The following is a 20,771-nucleotide window of genomic DNA, read 5'->3' on the forward strand; positions in this document are numbered from 1 at the left end:
CATTCTCATTAGGTTATGAAAAATGCTATTTCTGAATGTTCTCTGAATGTTCAAAACGTCCAGTTTTTAAATGTTTAACAAGGTTTTTTTAAAGTTTTTTTTTTTTTTTTAAATGTTTAAAAATGATTTAAAAAAAAAGGTTTACACTTTTGTGAACATTAGCAACAACATTAGGCCAACATTCCATTTTATAATTTTGAAAACATTATGAGAATGTTACTTTTGAATGTTCTCTGAACCACGTAAGACTAATAAATAGTATCATTTAAATACATTTTATAAAGATTATTTAGAAAATAATAAATTATAATAAGATTAAATATTTCACACAACAGTAAATAATTCTAATATTAAATGTTAAGTATTTTTAAAAGTAATAAAAAACAAAAGTAAATATTTTAAACAATAATAATTCATACTAATATTAAATAATTATATTTATACATAATAAGCATATACATTTTTAAATATAATATTAAATATAATATTTAAAAACAACATACAGATATGAAATATTTTACACAGTAATAATACTAATATTAAATAATATTTATAAAATAATATTAATAATAATATGTTATAAAATGAATAAATATTAAATAAGATTTATAAAACACTACAGAATTTTAATATTACATAATATTAAATAACATTTCATAAAATATTTAAGAAAAATGCTACAGTATATAAATAATGCCCACCCCCCCCCTAATTTTTTTAGAACATTTTTAAAGTCTTAAACTTTGAATGGACATTCTGGAACAACACTTATTAATAATGCTGAAATTGTACGCTAAAAAATTGTACTGACTACAAATTATTCAATGAAAATTGTAGTTAGTAACACAATCTGGATTACACATATGAAGTGATGTAGTCTGACTACTTTTTGATTACTTTTAGATTACTCTTGACATAACTTGTTAATAACATAGACTTGAATAGGATTTTAGTGCCATATTAATTAAAAAAACAAAACAAAACAAACAAAAAAAAAACAAAGGGAAAGAAAATATATTCCATTCTTTGTTATCAACATCAAAAATCACATTACGCAGATGTTTAATTTTATTATCTTTAGCCATTTCTTTGTGATTATATAAGCAATTTCTGAGTGAATATAAATTCTGAATGTTTATTGTTCAGTTAACGTCCAGTTAAAACATTACATTAATGGAACATTGTGTCATTTTGAAACATTAAGGAAATGTTAGTTTTGAATGTTCTATCAACATTCCGAAACAAATTGTAACATTTGAAAAACATCACACAAACTACAAAGTTCTGTTAACAATGTATTAAATGGATTCATTCAATGGATTAAATTCTGAACGTTTATTGTCAGAAAATTATATTTTATTAATTCTTAATTCTTAAACGCAAAAGTCAGCCTATGAGCAATACTTAATAAAAAAAAAATAACAACATGCAGCAAACCATAACTGTCTGTACCACAAACCATTAAGATAACACATTAAAATAATATGGTAAAACACACCAATTTGCAATATCAAGCCGCAAAACTAGCTGTTTTGTACAGCTAACGGAAGCCAGACCTATAAAATGTACAAATGTGCAAATATATATATATATTTTTTTAAATATACGCTCTTACTGCAAAAATAAGGTGGATAATACCTCAAGTAAGTTGATTCGAGATGTTTTGGCAGTTGTTCCTCACGTTAATAAACTCTAAATGAATTCTGAATCAACTCAAAAGAGTCTTTAACGCTGTTTTGAGGGTGTTGATTCACACTGGGAGCGTTTGAACGCATCTCAAACACATGTCTCTCAGATCACCTCATTAGGATTTCAAAAGCTGAATGATGCCGGCTAGTTTTTCGGGGATTACAAAGAGCATTTTTAACTATTGCGTTTGCAAAACGGAATGCTTTGATGTGGGCGGTAACCGCGGCAACGCAAGCTACTAACAGATTGGCTGACAGCTATTGATGCTCATTAGTTTAAAGCTGAATCTGCTGTTAATGGCTGATCGTTATCGGTCTTTGAAAACACATAAAGGGCTCAAATCAACCGAGTAAGTTCACCATTTACACCTCTGTGAAAGAAGATGTTAATTCAGATACAGATTACCTCGAGGACAGAAAATGCAATGCTTCAAAATCACAATTTACCATTATTTAGCAAATCAAACAGGGCTTTATGAGGAATTTCTTCTTTTTCATAACAGAGATACACTTTGTTTCTTACAAAAACGCAGTCTTTGTCTTCTCAAGATGTTAACTGATAGACTGGAGTGGTGTGGATTACTTGTGATGTTTTTATCAGCTGTTTGGACTCTCATTCTGACAGCACCCATTCACATCCATTGGTGAGCAAGTGATGCAATGCTACATTTCTCCAAACCTGATGAAGAAACAAACTCATCTGCATCTTAGTCTGAGATTGAGGACATTTTCAGCCAATTTTCATTTTTAGGTAAACTATTCCTTTAAAGTATGCATGCAAAACATATTTTTCTTGCCTAAATCAGCAGATGAATGTGTGTTTGTGTGACTGCTGATGTCTAAAATGGCATAACAAATATAAGTGAGCGTCCTTCCAAAGGGACTACATTGTAAAAAACTATTTGTTGAGTCAACTTAAAATAATTTGTTACCCGGTTACCTTAAAATGTTAAGTTCAGTCAACTCAAAAAAAGTTTATTCAACTTGAAATGCTAAGTTGTACTAAGTGACAACTTAGATATTTGAGTTGATTCAACATCATTTTTTTTTTTGTTTTTTTTACAGTGTAGTCTTAAAGGAGAAGTCCACTTCCAGAACAACAATTCACAAATAATTTACTCACCCCCTTGTCATCCAAGATGTTCATGTCTTTCTGTCTTCAGTCGTGAAGAAATTCTGGTTTTTGAGGAAAACATTTTGGGATTTTTCTCCATATAATGGACTTCATTGGTGCCCTGATTTGAACTTCCAAAATGTAGTTTAAATGCAGCTTTAAAGGCTCTAAACAATCCCAGCTGAGAAAGAAGGGTCTTACCTAGCAAAACTATTGGTCATTTTTTCAGAAAATAAAAGTTTGTATACTTTTTAAGCACAAAAGCTGGTGTAGCACAGACTCTGGGATGCACGTCCAAGATGTTACGTACTACTGAATCACGTCGAAAGGTCACGCGGAACGTAGGCAGAACTACAGACCCAGTGTTTACAAAGCGAACGCCCAAAGACTAAGAAAGTGCAAGTAAGTCAAACGCTGTTTACAAACAAAAAGGTACAACAATGTCAGACGATTCTGAAGTTGTATGAGAAAATAAGATGGAGTTTTTCACCGTACTCTACCTTTTTTAGCCGGAGTACACAGACCATGAACTTAGACGTGATTCATAGTAGTGATGGGAAGTTCGGATCATTTTACCGACTCAGACCTTTGAGTCTCGTTCAGCAAAATGAATAAATCTTTTTTTCGAGTCATTTCGTTCATTTTAGCAAAATATAATTAAAATGTTACGTGTTACTTCCCTAACACATCTACTGCTTACACAAACGTTGATCACACTACAAACAAGACAAAACTATAATGCTATAAGAAACAGAAAAGATTCATTCATTGTTTACCTGGGTCTTTAGTCTATGATTAGCTCACCTCACCTCACATCTGACAAGTTTTCGGGTTTGCGTCGTTTGTTTATCACGTGACAGACCCATAAGATGAACGAACCACTCGAAACAGGTGAACTAATTCCAGTACAGAACCTAATAGGATGTTGCGCGTGTGCGACTGAATGAATCACTCCCCGAGACGACTCGTTCTTTCTGAGTCACATTAAAGATTTGTTCAAAATGAACGAATCATTCAAGAACGACCCATTGCTAACTCATAGCATCGTGGATGCGCATCCCAGAGCCTGTGCTACACGAGCTTTTGTGCTTAAAGTATACAAATTTTTATTTTTTAAAAAAATGAGTAATCGTTTCGCTAGATAAGACCCTTCTTCCTCGGCTGGGATCATTTAGAGCCTTTGAAGCTGCATTTAAACTACATTTTGGAAGTTCAAAATCGGGGCACCAATGAAGTCCATTATATGGAGAAAAATCCTGAAATGTTTTCCTCAAAAAACATAATTTCTTTACGACTGAAGACAGAAAGACATGAACATCTTGAATGACAAGGGGATGAAAACAGCACAGAATACCAAAATTAACCATGTATAAAAAACTGCGGTCATGCACCGACTCCGGCCTTTCAGACTACATCAATAAAGTTATGCATACTTCACAATCACAAAATATATCATAACATTAGCATATTTAGAATTGATGCACCTAAAATGCATAATGGAAACACTCCATTAAATGGATCTGTACAATTTCATTCTGAAGTTTTACTCATAAAATGAAAACAGAAATGCACCAGGAAGCAGGACATTCAAAAAAAAAAACATCTGAGATGACAGCAGTTTTGATCCAATCAGTTTTATTGTAGGTTTGTTTCAAGTTTAATAAAGAACAAAAACACATCAACAAACGAGAAGTGAAGCCATAAAAACATCAACGTTTGATCTCAGAAAGCGATTCTCTCATCGAACGGCCGTTTTAATAAGGACTTAATAAAGAGATCCAAACATTCGCTCATGTTAGTGTGTGAAACACACATCTCTATATCACTTCTGCTAGTTATTGTACAAAAACAATACTGATAGGGTGATTAAATGTGATCAGATACTAGAATAAAAAAGGACACTCGTCAATGTTGTCATTGAATGCAAATAAACAATGATCGTTAGAAGGAATCAATGAGTGAAGACTATTTATTTACAGAAGAAAGTAGATCTATAAGCTCAGAGCAAACAAAAGAGTGAGCTGTTATGGATTATTCGTCATCGTGTTCACTAAAGAATACATGTTATAAATAAACACACAGATCATACTGAGAGGAAAAGAAAACAGATACGATCCACATCTACTCCAAAACCTAGTGCTCCCTACATAGGCAGCATCCTAACTGAGACTGAACCTCACGAGTGAGAGATTCGGAAGCACATTTGTGTGTCGATCGTCATTTGATTTCAAGAATTTAATGTTAAAAACCTATTTTAACAACAACAAATGACTCGACATGCACATATAATGAATAAAATAATGCATTCATAAAAATCAATTTTTGCACTAATAAATGAAATGTATTTTTAACTTGATCCCACATGCCGCATTAGATTTAACTGAGCTTGATGCAATGCATTCCCAAATCGATTTCTTTATCAAAGTGATATTAGAAAACCTTAAGGAAGTTGCATCTTTAAGTTGTCTAGTTAGGAAAATCACTAGGTTTAGGAACAGATCCTGAATTGGAAAAAATGACGTTCTTACTCAGTATTTTTATCTTGTTTTCTAATACAAACATCTAAACATTTTTCATAAATCAAGACTCAATTACTTCAGCAAAATTACTTAAAATATGAAATAAAATTATTAAGTAAATATTATTAAAATTAAGTGAATTTATGCTTAAAACAAGTAAAAAAAAAATTTCAGTATGGTAAGAAAGTTATTATAAAAATGTAATATAATAAATAAAAATTAATTATAATTTATTAATACAATTCAAAGAGAAAATAAGTTTATTTTAAAGTATATTTGTTGTCCTGAATTTAATTTGCGTTGAATTTATGCATTTCAACTGATTTTTTTATTTTTATTTTTGGATAGGATAGATTTAGTTTTTAATCCTCTATCAGTGAATAAATTTAATGCTGTTTTTTTTTATTTGAGAGGAAATTTACTTGAGATGAAAAATTATTTGAATTTCTCAGAAAACAAGACTTATTATACTTTATTAAAATTAAGTGAGTTTATGCTTCAAACAAGAAAAATATCTGCTAATTGGAGAAGAAAAATTAAACTTAAGTTTATTTTTCTGACCCCAATGGCAGATATTTCTTGTTTTAAACAAACACTTAATTTTTGTTAATTATTTTTTGCTTCTTAAGTAAATGCATCTTTATTTAGGAATGTTTAGATACTGGAAACCAAGACAAAAATACTGAGTATGAAACATTTTTTTCTGTGTTTGGGTGTGAATTAATTAATGAGTTTCATCTGTTGTGTAAAAAACACTTAAAACTGCACAAACAAAAACATACACACAGAAACGCATGCAGTTATCTCAAATAACACACACACAAACTTGCATTCTCCTGCATACACACATACAGGAAGGACACGAGACACATGTCGACATGTTACCAAGCAACAGGCGTGTGAAATGAATCCGTCGGAAACTCCTACAACGTGTCACACTCACGCACGCTTCAGCAGGTGACAATAAACTCTCATACTCAGAGCATCTGGAAAAGATACAAGACCCTGCGGCCTCAAACGTACCTGATGATGTGAACACTCACACATCTGAAAATGTGTCAGAATGCAATTAATAAAGTTTGTTCATGCATAAACTTTCTTCTAGGCTTCGTTTTCTCTTTCAGGTCGAAGTATCGATCTTTCAGAGAAAGTGAAACTGTTGGCCTGTTTATGTGAAGTGAGCTGAACACTGATCCATCAGGTTTAATAATACTGAGATCTGAAGGAAACTCTATCGCCCTCTTGAGGACTCAGCGTGTTTGTTTCTGTTCAAAGAGTCAAATCATTCTGATTCAGATTCAAGTAAACACAAATGATTCATTTGGAATCTGAATGCAGAGATGATAGTTTGATGCTCAGATCAACACATGATGATCATTTCTCTTCCAGATGCTTCATAAATCAAATGATTTAATCACAAACTCACTTTCAGTTCAGTTTTGCTCATATTTCACCCCACATCCAAAAGAAAGAAGAAATTACATTTTGCAGAAGGCAGACATATTATAGGTGAACTAAAACTTAGTAAAATTAAAAACATTTTCATCGCTTGAAATAAATGTGAAGTGAAATAAAATTAAAGAGCAAATTTTTATTTTCAGCTAGTTGCCAAAGCAACATTTGTCATTTTAATTTAGCTTAACTTGGTGCGCTAAAACAACATAGAAAAAAAAAGAAAGAAACTATATATATATATATATATATATATTTATCATCCAAAGAAAAGTTTGGGTTTACATAACATGTCCGTGTACTGTGTATATTTATATGCATTTATAAATAAGAAAAAATGTAATATATATTTATACTTATATATAATATAAATCATATATAAATATGAATATATAAATATATGTAAAGTTTTCTTAAATATATAAATGTACGTTTGTGTGCTTATATATATTGCACTAATATACATACATACATATATATATATATATATATATATATATACTAATATCTGCAAATATATAAACTGATTGAAAATATTAATAAAACACTGGTATAAAGAATTTTTTGACATTATTTTTATGACAATTATAATATAATAATAATAATAATAATATTAATAATAATAATTGTAAAGTCAATTTTAAAGTATCATATTAAGCAATTATATTTATAATTATTTATGTTAAATTGAGCAATTTAATTAAAAATTTTTTTTTAGGCAGGATGATTTAACCCTTTATCACAGTGATGAGAACAGGATGTTATTAATGTTTGGATGTTTAATTTAAGGGAAATGGATTTAAAAATAGGTTTCATTTCCTTTATGCAAAATATAATTACTTAAGTTTTTCTTTTAATTTTGTTGTGAAACATGAGCTGGACGATGCTTTTCTTTATGATATTCACTCATTTATGAACAATTTATGAGGAGGATTCACATTTCACAAGTGTTTCAGTATAAACCAAATGATCAGCAAATGAAGTCAAAGTCTCAAGATGTGCAATGTAGGAATTATTGTGCCATTTAAAGGCCTGAAGAGCGTCTCATTTTACGAATATGAATCATTTGGGGCAGTTTGGACATTCAGTATTTCATTAAAGCATTACATCCAAAAATATCTAAAGCTTAACAAATATGAGCATGAGCTACCAGAACCTTCACCTGCTGCGTGAACAAATTAATACAACTATCCTATAAAGATGAGGAGCGTTTGTGTCGCCCGTATCGCTGCAGACTGACACGTCGCCGCTCGTCTGTGTGAATTAACCAATGAATCTAATGAAGATGTGAACGGAGGGTTAATGAAACCTAAATAACAGCAGTAAAAAAGAACGATTATTTCTGTCCTTTCCATCTGTTGCGTTTCCTCTAACGTGAAAACTCAGGAACAGAGGTCACAGGGTCAGAGGTCACAACCCCTGCTTTGAACTCCGCCCCCGTGGCTTAATCCCGCCCCCTGTGCCCAGATCCGTGTCTCCGGTGTCGTCGATGCTCGCGCCGAGATCTGTGGTGTTGCCGACGGTAACGGTGAGATCGCCGTGCTGGAGGGAAACGAAATGGTCACGTGACTACATCTGATTTGCATATACATTTAACATTTGGCAGACGCTTTTATCCGTTGCACTGAAGGTTTACATTAGATTGGTTGATGCAGTCACTGGGAATCGAACCTTGGTGTTGCAAGCATCATGTTCCACTGTCTAAGTTAGATGCAAGTACCAACTAACTAAAATGCCATAATATTATCATAGAAAACATGTTAAAATGTCATTTCATTAGATGCAAAATATTGCATTCCACAATGCACATTGTTTCAAAGAAGAAATATCTTAACATCTTAATATATTTTAGCAGATTTGATCTGGGCAATAATATAATTTACATTTTGCAACAATACAAGCAATCAAACTATTAAAATTTGACATATTGTATATATAGTGCAAGTATACTGTATCTACACTGCTAAATTACTTTCTTAGCATATTATTTTCTAGTAATTGTTTAAAATTTTAATTGTATTTAAGTAATTCAAGTTAAAATTAAGTTGTATTGTAGTTTCACAATGCAAAAAAATAAATAAAAAAATAAATAAAAGATTTTCTCAGTGTTTTTGTTATTCTTAAATTAAGATGCAGTTATTTGAAAAGCAAAATTACTTAAGATATGAAGTCTTGTCTTCCAAAAAATAAAAAAAAATATCAGCCGATGAGGTCAGAAAAATAATAATTTTCTTTTTGAATAAAGTTTATTTTTCTGACCACACTGGCAGATATTTTTGTTTTGATTTAAGCATAAACATACTTCATTTTGATACATTTTTCAGAGAACAAGACTCAATAGCTTAAGTACTTTTGCTTCCTGAATAAATGTGTCTTGATTTATGATTTATGTTTAAATATTTGTACTAGTAAACAAGACAAAAATACTGACGAAAAAACAAAACAAAAAGTTGGGCTATATATAGTCACATTTTGTGACAAAAGAAAAAATACATAATAAATGTATTAAACAAAACTAGTCTTAAGTAGCACGGGTATATTTGTAGCAATAGCCCAAAATACATTGTATGGGTCAAAATGATCAATTTTTCTTTTATGCCAAAAATCATTAGGATATTAAGTAAAGATCATGTTCCATGAAGATATTTAATAAATATATCAAAACTTAAATTTTGATTAGTAATATGCATTGCTAAGAACTTCATTTGGACAACTTTAAAGGTAATTTTCTCAATATTTTGATTTTTTGGCACCCTCAGATTCCAGATATTTAAATATGTTGTATTTCGGCCAAATATTGCCTTAACAAACTATACGTTGATGGGAAGCTTATTTATTCCGCTTGATGTGATGCTGTGTAAATCTCATTTTCAAAAAACTGACCCTTATGACTGGTTTTATGGTCCAGGGTCACATATTATATATGTTGTATGTACACAGAAAAGTAGGTTGTATTATATACATCTTTTAATACGTAGTCTGTATAGAGCGATTTACATTTTTTCGATGATATGATAATACAGCAGGTGCTACCTTAGTATTTTTAAAGCTCACACTCATCAAAAACTATATAGTAAGTGTTTTGAGACTCACATTTATTGCAGATGATCTTGGGTCTTTCCCAGGTCCCGTTGGGTCGGCAGCGGACAGTCGGTATGTGTCTCTGAAAGAAGCCGTCGGCGCACTGGTACCGAACCACAGCGTGGATGTCGTAGTGTGACCGTCTGCGGCCCACTAGATAGGCGTTATCTACCGCCGGTGGAGTGCCACACATCACTGCAGACACACAGACATATCACTGATCATACTGAACTGATCCTTAACATGCAAAAAATGTACAACTTAAAATAATAATAATAATAATATTTTTTCATAATTAAAAAAAAAAAAAATCATCATAATATCAGCAAATTTGCATGCCCCCATACAGCGTCACATTTTATTAAGTGAAACAGCAATTTTGGTTAATTCTGCTTATTGATATAAACATTTTAGTGCTGTCAAATTGATTAATCGCAATTAATCAGATCCAAAATAAAAGTTAATATGCGTGCGTATATTTATATGCATGTATAAATACACAAACGTACATGTATATATTTAATAAACATTTATATATGTATTCATATTTATGATTTATATTATATATCAATATAGATATGTTTGACATTTATTTCTTAAATATATACATATTATATATACATACAGCACACGCACGTGTGTTATTTATGCACAAACTCTTATTTTGGATGCGATTAATCAAGTTGACAGCACTAAAGAATTTTAAAGAAAAATTAATACAATTTAATTTAAAAATATTAATTAATAAATATAACTGTGTATATTTAAATATAAATTAATAATTATAATTCAGTTTATATTTAAATATATATAAAAAAAATTTTACGAAAATAATTTAAAATATTTTTTTTAAATATAAATTCAATATTTATTTTTAAATTTATTTATTAATATAATTTGATTTATATTGTATATTATATAAAGTTGCAAGGTTAAAATAATGTGCTTTAGGTTTACTGATAAATATTGGCACTTTGCAAAACATTAAGCACAATGTCATAGAGACTGAAACCAGAAATGGGAGTTTGCTGGGAGTTTGTCCAAATTGCTGTCTATCATGCAAATAAAAACAGCAGTTAAGAGTGTAATTAAAACAAACGGGTCAAAAAAACTAACATCCACAGTTCTCATGCATTTCATATTTTAGTCTTTGACAAGCTACTCTTTGCTGTTCTTCAAAGTGTTGATTTTTGGAAAAATGCACTGAAACCATGTAACGAAAATCAAAGCAACCAAAATGTATACAGCTTTTCCAAATGGATCCAAACTTTTGCATGCACATTCATGAACCTCAATGAGAAATAAAAATCATAAAAAATAGAAATAGCTTAACCCATGTTTCAAGAGGTTTGGAAATTGAATAAGGGTCAAAACACACTAATCACTACTAAAGCTTTATTTTTTTTTTTAGCACTAATCTGAATTCATGAGGTTGCAGGAGGGCAAATTCAATTTTTTTTTAATGTAAACCTTTTCAATTTAAATAAAATCCTGAAATCCAGGCACAAACGCTCCGTCTCCAGACAATGAGTCTGATTTCCATAGGCAGGAAGCCATCGGCCGTAAATCTGTCGTTTGGCGTCGCTGCCACAGGAAACCGCGAGAGATCCTGGATGTGCCACAAAGGACGGCATCGTGGGAATTGTAGTGCAGAGCCCAGAGCTTAAATCCCCAATCTGAGCCCGTCTCAATGGGGTGTGAATACTCGCACCCTAAAAACTGAGACCTCGTTGTGTGGAGGACTGAAAGACGGAGTTTAGAGCCTCAACGTCTCTCATTCAGAGTCCATTGAGATGCCACACAGAGCAAGACTGAGGTGCTGAACGCCAGAGTTTCGCCTTCAGACACACTGACTTCACACTTTGGGTCTGAGTTTGAGACTCTGAGTGAGAATCAATGGACACATCATTTAATCTGTTACTGTCGAGAGCGAAACTGATACAGAAGATGACAGTCAATGTGACATTGAGATGTTCGTGCAGTTTATTAGGTGCAGCTCTCACACACACAGGATGATCAATAACCACTTAAAGTGGAAAACATGCTCAGATCTGAGGTGTGTGTCAGTGACGTGAGTGTTGGACAATGCATTTAAATAGCCAGAGAACATCATTGGTTGCCAATTCAACCTCATATGCACAGGGTTTATACAAATGTAGGACTTTGATGGGGTCATCGGATGACCATTTTCCACAAGTGGATATGATTCTTTAGGGTCTTAATGAAAAGTCTATAATATGCTTTGGTTAAAAATTCTCAATGGTCGTGTAAATCAACACCCTTTTTACCTTGTCAAAATCAGCTCTGCAAAAATCATCTCATTCTGAGGGATTGTTCCTTTAAATGCAAATGAGCTCTGCTCGCCCCGCCCCTCTCTTCTCTCTGTGGAGTGACGAGCCTCTTTACTTTAGCCGCATATAGCTGCGTTTAGCCGCTAAACTTGCTAACTAGCACATTATTAGGAAAGGCGATCGCAAAGATTCATAAAAAAAACCCTGATACTCACTTCTGCTGTAAGTGAAATTGGATCACGAATGATTTGCACAAACATAGACACATTTATGTAGATCGGGAGGTGCATTCCCTTCACAAACAAACATAATCCACTGCATCTTCAGCGACTCAGATGTCGGGAGTAAATAATGACCACTATGTTCATTATTACATCCAGCAACACAACACCTCAATCGCTCAATCGGAGATATTCTTGTCTAACTTACATCCCTGCTCCGGCATCGAAACAAAAGAGGTCGGACTGTTACAGCTGATCTGAGGTAAAACGCTCATGTCAATCAACTATCGTGGAAGCGGCCTCTGTCGACAGGCATCTGAGAACGGCTCGATTTGAAAAAGGGGATATTATTTTTACAGATTAATTAAAAACCGCTGCATGGATTTTTATCATTATAGGGTAGATTTGTACATACACTGCAAACACACATTAATGTTCAAACAACATGAAAAAGTGAACTGAGCATCCGATGACCCCTTTAAGACCAAGTAAAAAAATGTAAGGAATAAAAGGAAACACACAAAAGTGACGTATTCAATTGTAAATCACAATACATTTACAGGACAAGCAAAATGTGATAGGATAAGAGCTCTTGTTTAGGGCGAAACTGATCAAAATGAAGTGGGTTTGTAATTAAAACAAGAACTATAAATACATCTGCAAATGGGCTCAGAAAACTACTTCATTTAAAGGGAAAAACAAGATTTTGAACCCCATTGGCTGAATAAATAATCTTTCCATTGATGTATGGTTTGTTAGGATAGGACAATATTTGGCCGAGATGCAACTATTTGAAAATCTGGAATCTGAAGGTGCCAAAAAATATAAATATTGAGAAAATCACGTTTGAAGTTGTCCAAATGAAGTTCTTAATAATGCGTATTACTAATTAAAAATTAAGTTTTGATATATTTACAGTAGAAAATTTACAAAATATTCTCATGGAACATGATCTTTACTTAACTTCCTAATGATTTTTGGCATAAAATAAAAATTAATAAAATTGACTCATACAATGTATTTTTGGCAATTGCTACAAATATACCCCAGCAACTTAAGACTGGTTCCAACAAAATATTAAGCAGCACAACTGTTTTCAACATTGATTATAAATCAGCATATTAGAATGATTTCTGAAGGATCATGTGACACTGAAGACTACAGTAATGATGCTGAACATTCAGCTTTGAATCCTAGGAATAAATTACATTTTAAAATGTATTCACATAGAAAACAGTTGTTTTAAATTGAAATATTATTTCACTATATTACCATTTTTCTGTATTTTTGATCAAATAAATGCAGCCTTGATCATCATAAGAAACGTCTTTAAAACCATTAAAAATCGTACTGATCCCAAACTTTTGAGCCCATGCTCAGCACACGCAACATTTATTGCCATAAATGAGTGCACTTTAAAGATAAGGGATTTTGAAAGAAGTCTCTTCTGCTCACCAAGGCTGCATTTATTTGATTAAAAATACAGAAAAATCAGTAAAATTGTGAAATGTTATTACAAATCCAAATAACTGTTTTCTACGTGAATATCTGCTAAAATGTAATTTATTTTTGTGATCAAATATGAATTTTCAGCCTCATGACTCCAGTCTTTAATGTCACATGATCCTTCAGAAATCATTCTAATATGCTGATTTGCTGCCCAAGACACATTTCTGATTATTATCAATGCTGAAAACAGTTGTTCTGCACAATATTTTTGTGGAAACCCTCATGCACTTCATTTATTAGGACTTACAGATAAATAGAAAGATCAAAAGAACAGCGTTTATTTGAAATAGAAATCTTTTGTAACATTATAAATGCCTTTACTGTCACTTTTGATCAATTTAATGCATCCTTGATGAATAAAAGTATTAATTTCTTTTAAACCAGAGTTAAACAGTGTCTCACCAGTTCCTTTCTTGCAAACGTAGGGTAGATTGTAGTTGCAGGGCACGTCGTTCCATTTGCCGTCCTCTCTGGTGATCATCACCACACAATCCTCTCCGCCCGCGAAGAAATTATCCGGCTGATTCTCACGCCAGTTCTCGTACACCTGTGAGAGAAACAGTCAATGTAAAATGATTACAAACAAGGTCATTTGTGCATGGAAATCTGAATTAGAACTGTCAGATTATTGCAGACCATGTAATCAAGTCAGTGAGTAAAACATTGTGGTTTGAGTTCGATTTCTTCACGGTCTACAGGTCAAGGTTTCAATGATGTTTATTTGGCACTAATTCATATTTTAAAAATGACTCACAACATCCATCCCATCAGTCCACTGGAAATCCTCTTCCACTGTACGATCATTCAAACCGATCCAAACGTTCTCATGACCCAGACCTGATGATGGAGAACACAAACATGATGAAAAACAACAGATTCCCATGTAAATCTATAATGCATCCAGTGAAAATAGCTAAAATAGTTAGTTCTCTGATGCTGGGTAAAGGTCAACAGAGCAGGTAAACAAACTATTGCTTCTTTTTTAAGCATGCATTTTATTTAGATTATTTTTAAATGATCTATTTTAATTTTATATATATAAATGTATTATTTTTAGTAGTTTTTATTTATTTATTAATATTTATTAATTATTAAAAAATTAAAAAATATTATTTTATTATATATATATATATATATATATACACACACACACACATTTATTTATTTATTTATTTATTTATTTTTTTACTAAGCTCTGCAGCTTGTGACGAACCATTAAGGAAGTCCTGCTCCATGGAGGAAGTGATGCTGGTCAGGTGACTGCTGTGTTCCCTGCAATCCTTCTCTGCGTCCTCCCAAGTGTGTCTGCGTGGAAACAGACGGTAGCAGTGACCGTGAAACTTCTTCCAGCCGTGTTCACAGCCCTCCGTGTCTGGAGACAATAAAAAGACATCACCCACAGGGTTATTAGAGTTAATTAAAACTAAAATGCAAATGTAAAAAAAAGTGTTACTTGAAATAAAATAAATATTAACTGAAATAAAATATAAAAGCCTTTTTTTATACTGCCAAATTCAACATTTCTCATTAAATTAATTTAGTTTAATTTCAGGGACTAAAACATATGGAAGCTTGTTTAGGCCACTGGGGTAAAAAATAAATAAAAAAAATAACTGCAACTTCTTATCTCAAAAATTAAACTCCTTTTTTTGCAATTCCAAATTTATTTCTCAAAATGCTAAAATGCAAAAAAAAAAAAAAATTATAAAGAGATAAACTCAGAATTCAGATTTAAAAAGGCAGAATTGTAACATGTAAACATGGAATTTTGAGAAAAAAATTCTTGCAATTCTGAAAATAAGTTTTTAATTGTGAAATTATAAAGTCACAATTGCTTTTTTTAATATATATATTCTGTGGTGGAAAAGCACTTCCATTAAAACAACTACAATTGAAATAAATATTAATAAAAACAATATAGACATTAAAGCAACATTAAAAACAGATAAAAATACACAAAAAATTAGTTTCTAGAAAACTAATGCAAAATATTAATAAAAGCTATAATATTATATAAATATATCAATACACAGTATCGCAGGCAGAATTTTTCTACACAAGCATCAGAAATATTTTCATATGCATGAATCAGCTCAGTTCATTGGTGTTTATTATCATTCATTCCCATAATCCACCTCTGTGCTCACGATTCTGCGGCTCCATCAGATTAACCTTCATCAAAACATTAAAAAAAAACCCTGAAAACTCAGTGTACCTCCAGTGTGTCTTCTGTGGTTAAATCTGAACGAAGGCCACCAGAGACCTGCTATTAAAGCAGCACACAGATGTAATTAAGTCTCTATCAGTGGAGGGGTGGAAGAAACACTGAACGCCAAGGTCGAATACGTGTGGATAATGAATGAGGGATAATGTACAATCAGCCTGTCATTACTGCAAAATAAAGCCTCGTGTGACGCAGAAGGGTCTCGTATCATCCTGAAGGCTTTTATTTTGTGATAATGACCAGCTGACTGAACATTATCCTGCTTATTAAATGGATACTTGAAATAAATAAAAATATAAACAGACATGAAACACTGATATGAGTGTAAATGATACAAGAGACATGAAACCAATTTTTCAAAGTTGTACATAATGCTGACTCCATTTGCATTATATTACTTTTTACTAATTTTTGCACAATGTGAATATGCACATGCATATTCGACAAACTTGCATATTGCACATAGTAATTTAATCATAAAGTAAAAGGGAAAAGCGATGCTCTGAAAAATCACAGTTGCGCTCTGTTGCAAACATCTCAGATTATACACAAACATCCAATGGACTGTGAAATGAATGTCCATCAGCTACAGACGCACGGCCTCATCTGAATCTCTACAGCGTCGTAACTATGATGAAGCATCTTCCAAATACACAAGCAATAAAGCGTCTGATACAGCGCTGTGACATCACACTCGTGTGTAGCGCAGTTCTGTGCCATCAGCCAACTGCATTATTAGCAGTAATGCATCATCGTTAGAGTCGCTGTCGCCATGGGACGCAGAGGAGAGAGAGCGAGCGGATGCTCATGAGTCTGCAAAACCACTGAGATGAATGCCACAATGTGTTACGAAGAGAGAGAGAGAGAGAGAGAGAGCGGTCAACATAATGAAACACGGACACCACACCTCTGAGACGCTGACAAACAATGTAAAACACTAATGAGGGGAATGAAAAGACCTGGCAGAACTCACTGGACTCGCCAACGTTTGTTTTCTTCATTAATATTACTAGCGGACTACATTCGCATTCTTATTTTACTTATTTGACAGATTTGTGCACAATGCAAATATGCATATGCAATATAACCTTAATTTGAAACATTGGGAATATGAGATATTTTTGCATATGCAATTTACTATTTTAACAGATTTTTGCACAATGCAAAATATATAAATTTTTTAATTAATTTGCACAATGCAAATATGCACATGCAGTATATGCCAGAAATTGCATATCGCATTAGCAATACCTTAATTTGATTTTTGCACAATGCAAATATCTATACACAATATATGCAATACATTACTGCATACGGCATAAGCAATTTATTAACTGATTCATTGATTACTTTGCACAATGCAAATATGCATAGGCAACATATGCAAGATATTACTGCATACTGCACATGCAATATAACATTAATTTGAAAGATTTTTTTTTAACATTGTGAATTTGCAAGATATTATTGCATATGCAATATCAATCTGATTTTTGAACAATGAAAAATATACTAATTTAACTATTTTGCACAACGCAAATACGCACATGCAATATGTGCAAGATATTATTGCATGCGCAATATAATATTAAGTTGAAATATTATTAATATTCAATATTTGCAAGATATTGCATATGCAATATTAATTTGACAGATTTTTGCACAACACAAATATGCAGTTATATGCAAATATGCATATGCAGTATATTATTGCATATGTAATTTATTATTTTGACAGATTTTTGCACAATGCAATATATTAATTTGACTATTTTGCACAATGCAAATATGCACATGCAATATATGCCAGAAATTGTATATTGCATATGCAATACATTAATTTAATTTTTGCACAATGCAAATATGCATACACAATATAAGCCTGATATTACTGCATACAGCATAATCAGTGTATTAATTTCACTGATTATTTTGCACAATGCAATATATGCAAGATATTACTGCATTCTGCACATGCAATATAATATTAATTTTAAAGATTTTTGAACATTGTGAATATTCAATATTTGCATGATATGATTACATATGCAATATTCATTTGACTGATTTTTGCACAATACAAATATGAATATGCAATTAAATGCAAATATGCATATGCAATTTATTAATTTGACTATTTTGCACAATATAAATATGCATATGCAAGACATTATTACATACTGCATATGCAATTTATTAATTTGACTGATTTTTGCACAATGCAAAATTGTTTGCATGTGCAATATATGCAAGAATTTGATTTATTTTTGCACAATGTGAATATGCATATGCAAGATAGTGCATACTGTACATGCAGTATATTAATTTGATAAATTTGCATCTTGCATATGCAATATATTAATTTCGTCATGAAATAAAGAAAAAGAGGTAGTGATGTCTATGGCGTTTAGAGACTTGGATCAGATCAAACAGCTTCAATTCTCTTAATTTCACTGGTGTTTTATATACTTCATTGTACGCATTATTTATCAGCTTCATGCACTTGTATTTATCATATATGCATATCTGCATAGAATTAGAAATGGTGCAAAAGTAAGTCAAACAAAGCAAAATAATGCACAGTAAAGCAGGTAATATTAGCAAATGAAATAAACTTTGGCATATAAACAGAATTTACTTATCTAATTCTGAATTCTCCCATATCGACCAGTTAAAAAGTGTCTAAAACTCTTTTAAAATCAGCCTGATCACTAGAAACCAGCTTGGTTAAGCATTACAACACAGATAACCTTCATCTTAAAGGAGAAGACCGCCAAAGCCATCACAATGATTGACAGGCAGAGAGCGTTTATGATTGGCTAAAAGGTCTAAATCACTCCCCTTTTCTCTTTAGCACCGTCACAGAGCCACTCATTTCACTAATACTACAGATATTCAATGTGTGCTATTCCACAAACATCACATCCAGCACCTTTAGGCTGGTTTAGGTTGGATTTCCCAGCAGGGAACGGCTTAAAATTTTAAAGCTCGCTTCAATTTGAGTGGAATATGAGTCGGGTTGCAGGAGAGGATCAGATAGAGGGATGTTTGCACATGTTTTCCCAGCTCATGTTTGGGTTGTGTGTGTGTGTGTGTGTGTGTTGTCTCGGGCGTCTCACCTCTCTCACAACGGTCTCCGCTGTAGCTTGGCAAGCAGAGACACACAAATGAGTCCTCTTTATCGATACAGGTGCCGCCGTTCTCACAGGGGTTCGACTGACAGTCATCAACATCTGAAACAACAGCAATCATCACGGAGTGAGAAACAATCAGTCAGGAGTCTCTCTGTGTCCCACAACAAAACTACTTCTCAGCTCTTCTGTTTAAATATTAACTGGATCTCAGATGTTTCTCCCAAAGTTCCCTAGTAGAAATAAATTACACACTTTAAGATTACTTGGGTCTTTTGCTTTGTAGAAACAATGACTTCAGCAAACTTTTGTATATTAATATGTGACCCTGGACCACAAAACCAAAGCTGAATAAATAAGCTTTCCACTGATGTATGGTTTTTAGGACAGGAGAGTATTTGGCCAAGATACAACTACTTGAAAATCTGGAATCTGAGGGTGCAAAAAAATGTTAATATTGAGAAAATCGCCTCTAAAGTTGTTCAAATGAAGTTGTTAGCAATGCATACTACTAATTAAACATTAAGTTTTAATATATTCATGGTAGGACATTTACAAAATATTTTCTTAATATCCTAATGATTTTTGGCATAAAAAAAGATGATTTTGACCCAAATAATGTATTGATTGCTATTGCTGCAAATATACCCGTGCTACCTAAAACTGGTTTTGTGGTCCTTTTTTTTTGTTAATGTAAAATAATAATAAAATAAATAAATAAATAATAAAAATCTAAATCTATAAAAATAAATAAATAAATAAATAAAACTTTTTGGTAACTGAACTAAAGTTAGAACAAAATAAAATATAATAATCAGATAGTCAAAAGAAAAACAGTAAAAAAAAGAGGAAATGTATTAATTAAAGTATAAAACATTAAATATTAAACTGCTCTGCTGTGTGTCATAATTTACATAAGTATAATAAATATGACATTGAATTATTAATCTGCTATCTTTATATACATATTTACTTTATATACATGTTTTAAAGCATTACCATTCAAATGTTTGGGTTCAATTACAGTTACTGAAAAAAGTTTCTGCTGCTCACCAGGGCTGCATTTATCTGATCAAAAATACATAAAAATAGTGAAATATTATTAGAATTTAAAACAACAGTTTTCCATGTGAATATCTGTTAAAATGTAATTTATTTCTGTGATCAAAGCTGAAATTTCAGCATCATTACTTCAGTCTTCAGTATCACTTGATCCTTCAGAAATCATTTTAATATGTGACCTTGGACCACAAAACCAGTCATAAGTGTACATTTTTAGAAACTGAGGTTTATGCATCACCTGAAAGCTGAATAAATAAGCTTTCCGTTGATGTGTTTGTTAGGATAGGACAATATTTGGCTGAGATAAAACTATTTGAAAATCTGTAATCTGATGGTGCAAAAAAAATCTAAATATTGAGAAAATCACCTTTAAAGTTGTCCAAATGAAGTTCTTAGCAATGCATATTACTAATCAAAAATTACATTTTGATACATTTACGGTAGGAAATTTACAAAATATCTACATGGAACATGGAACT

At 32.0% G+C, this 20,771-nt stretch overlaps 1 protein-coding gene across 1 annotated transcript in view; it reads right to left on the minus strand.

Moving 5' to 3' along the window:
* Window positions 1–4,743: 4,743 nt before the first annotated feature.
* ncana (neurocan a) overlaps window positions 4,744–20,771 on the minus strand; it is a 98,739-nt gene continuing 82,711 nt past the window's right edge. The window contains exons 11-16 of the mRNA XM_051138557.1: window positions 19,219–19,332; window positions 15,089–15,247; window positions 14,630–14,712; window positions 14,278–14,422; window positions 9,867–10,049; window positions 4,744–8,315 (exon numbers count right to left, since the gene is read on the minus strand). Coding sequence (XP_050994514.1) covers window positions 8,218–8,315; window positions 9,867–10,049; window positions 14,278–14,422; window positions 14,630–14,712; window positions 15,089–15,247; window positions 19,219–19,332 — 782 coding nt within the window. The 3' untranslated portion in view covers window positions 4,744–8,217. The remainder of the gene's footprint in view (window positions 8,316–9,866; window positions 10,050–14,277; window positions 14,423–14,629; window positions 14,713–15,088; window positions 15,248–19,218; window positions 19,333–20,771) is intronic.

The sequence above is a fragment of the Labeo rohita genome, chromosome 2 (genome assembly GCF_022985175.1).
Source record: "Labeo rohita strain BAU-BD-2019 chromosome 2, IGBB_LRoh.1.0, whole genome shotgun sequence".
In the NCBI taxonomy this organism is placed as follows: Eukaryota; Metazoa; Chordata; class Actinopteri; order Cypriniformes; family Cyprinidae; genus Labeo; species Labeo rohita.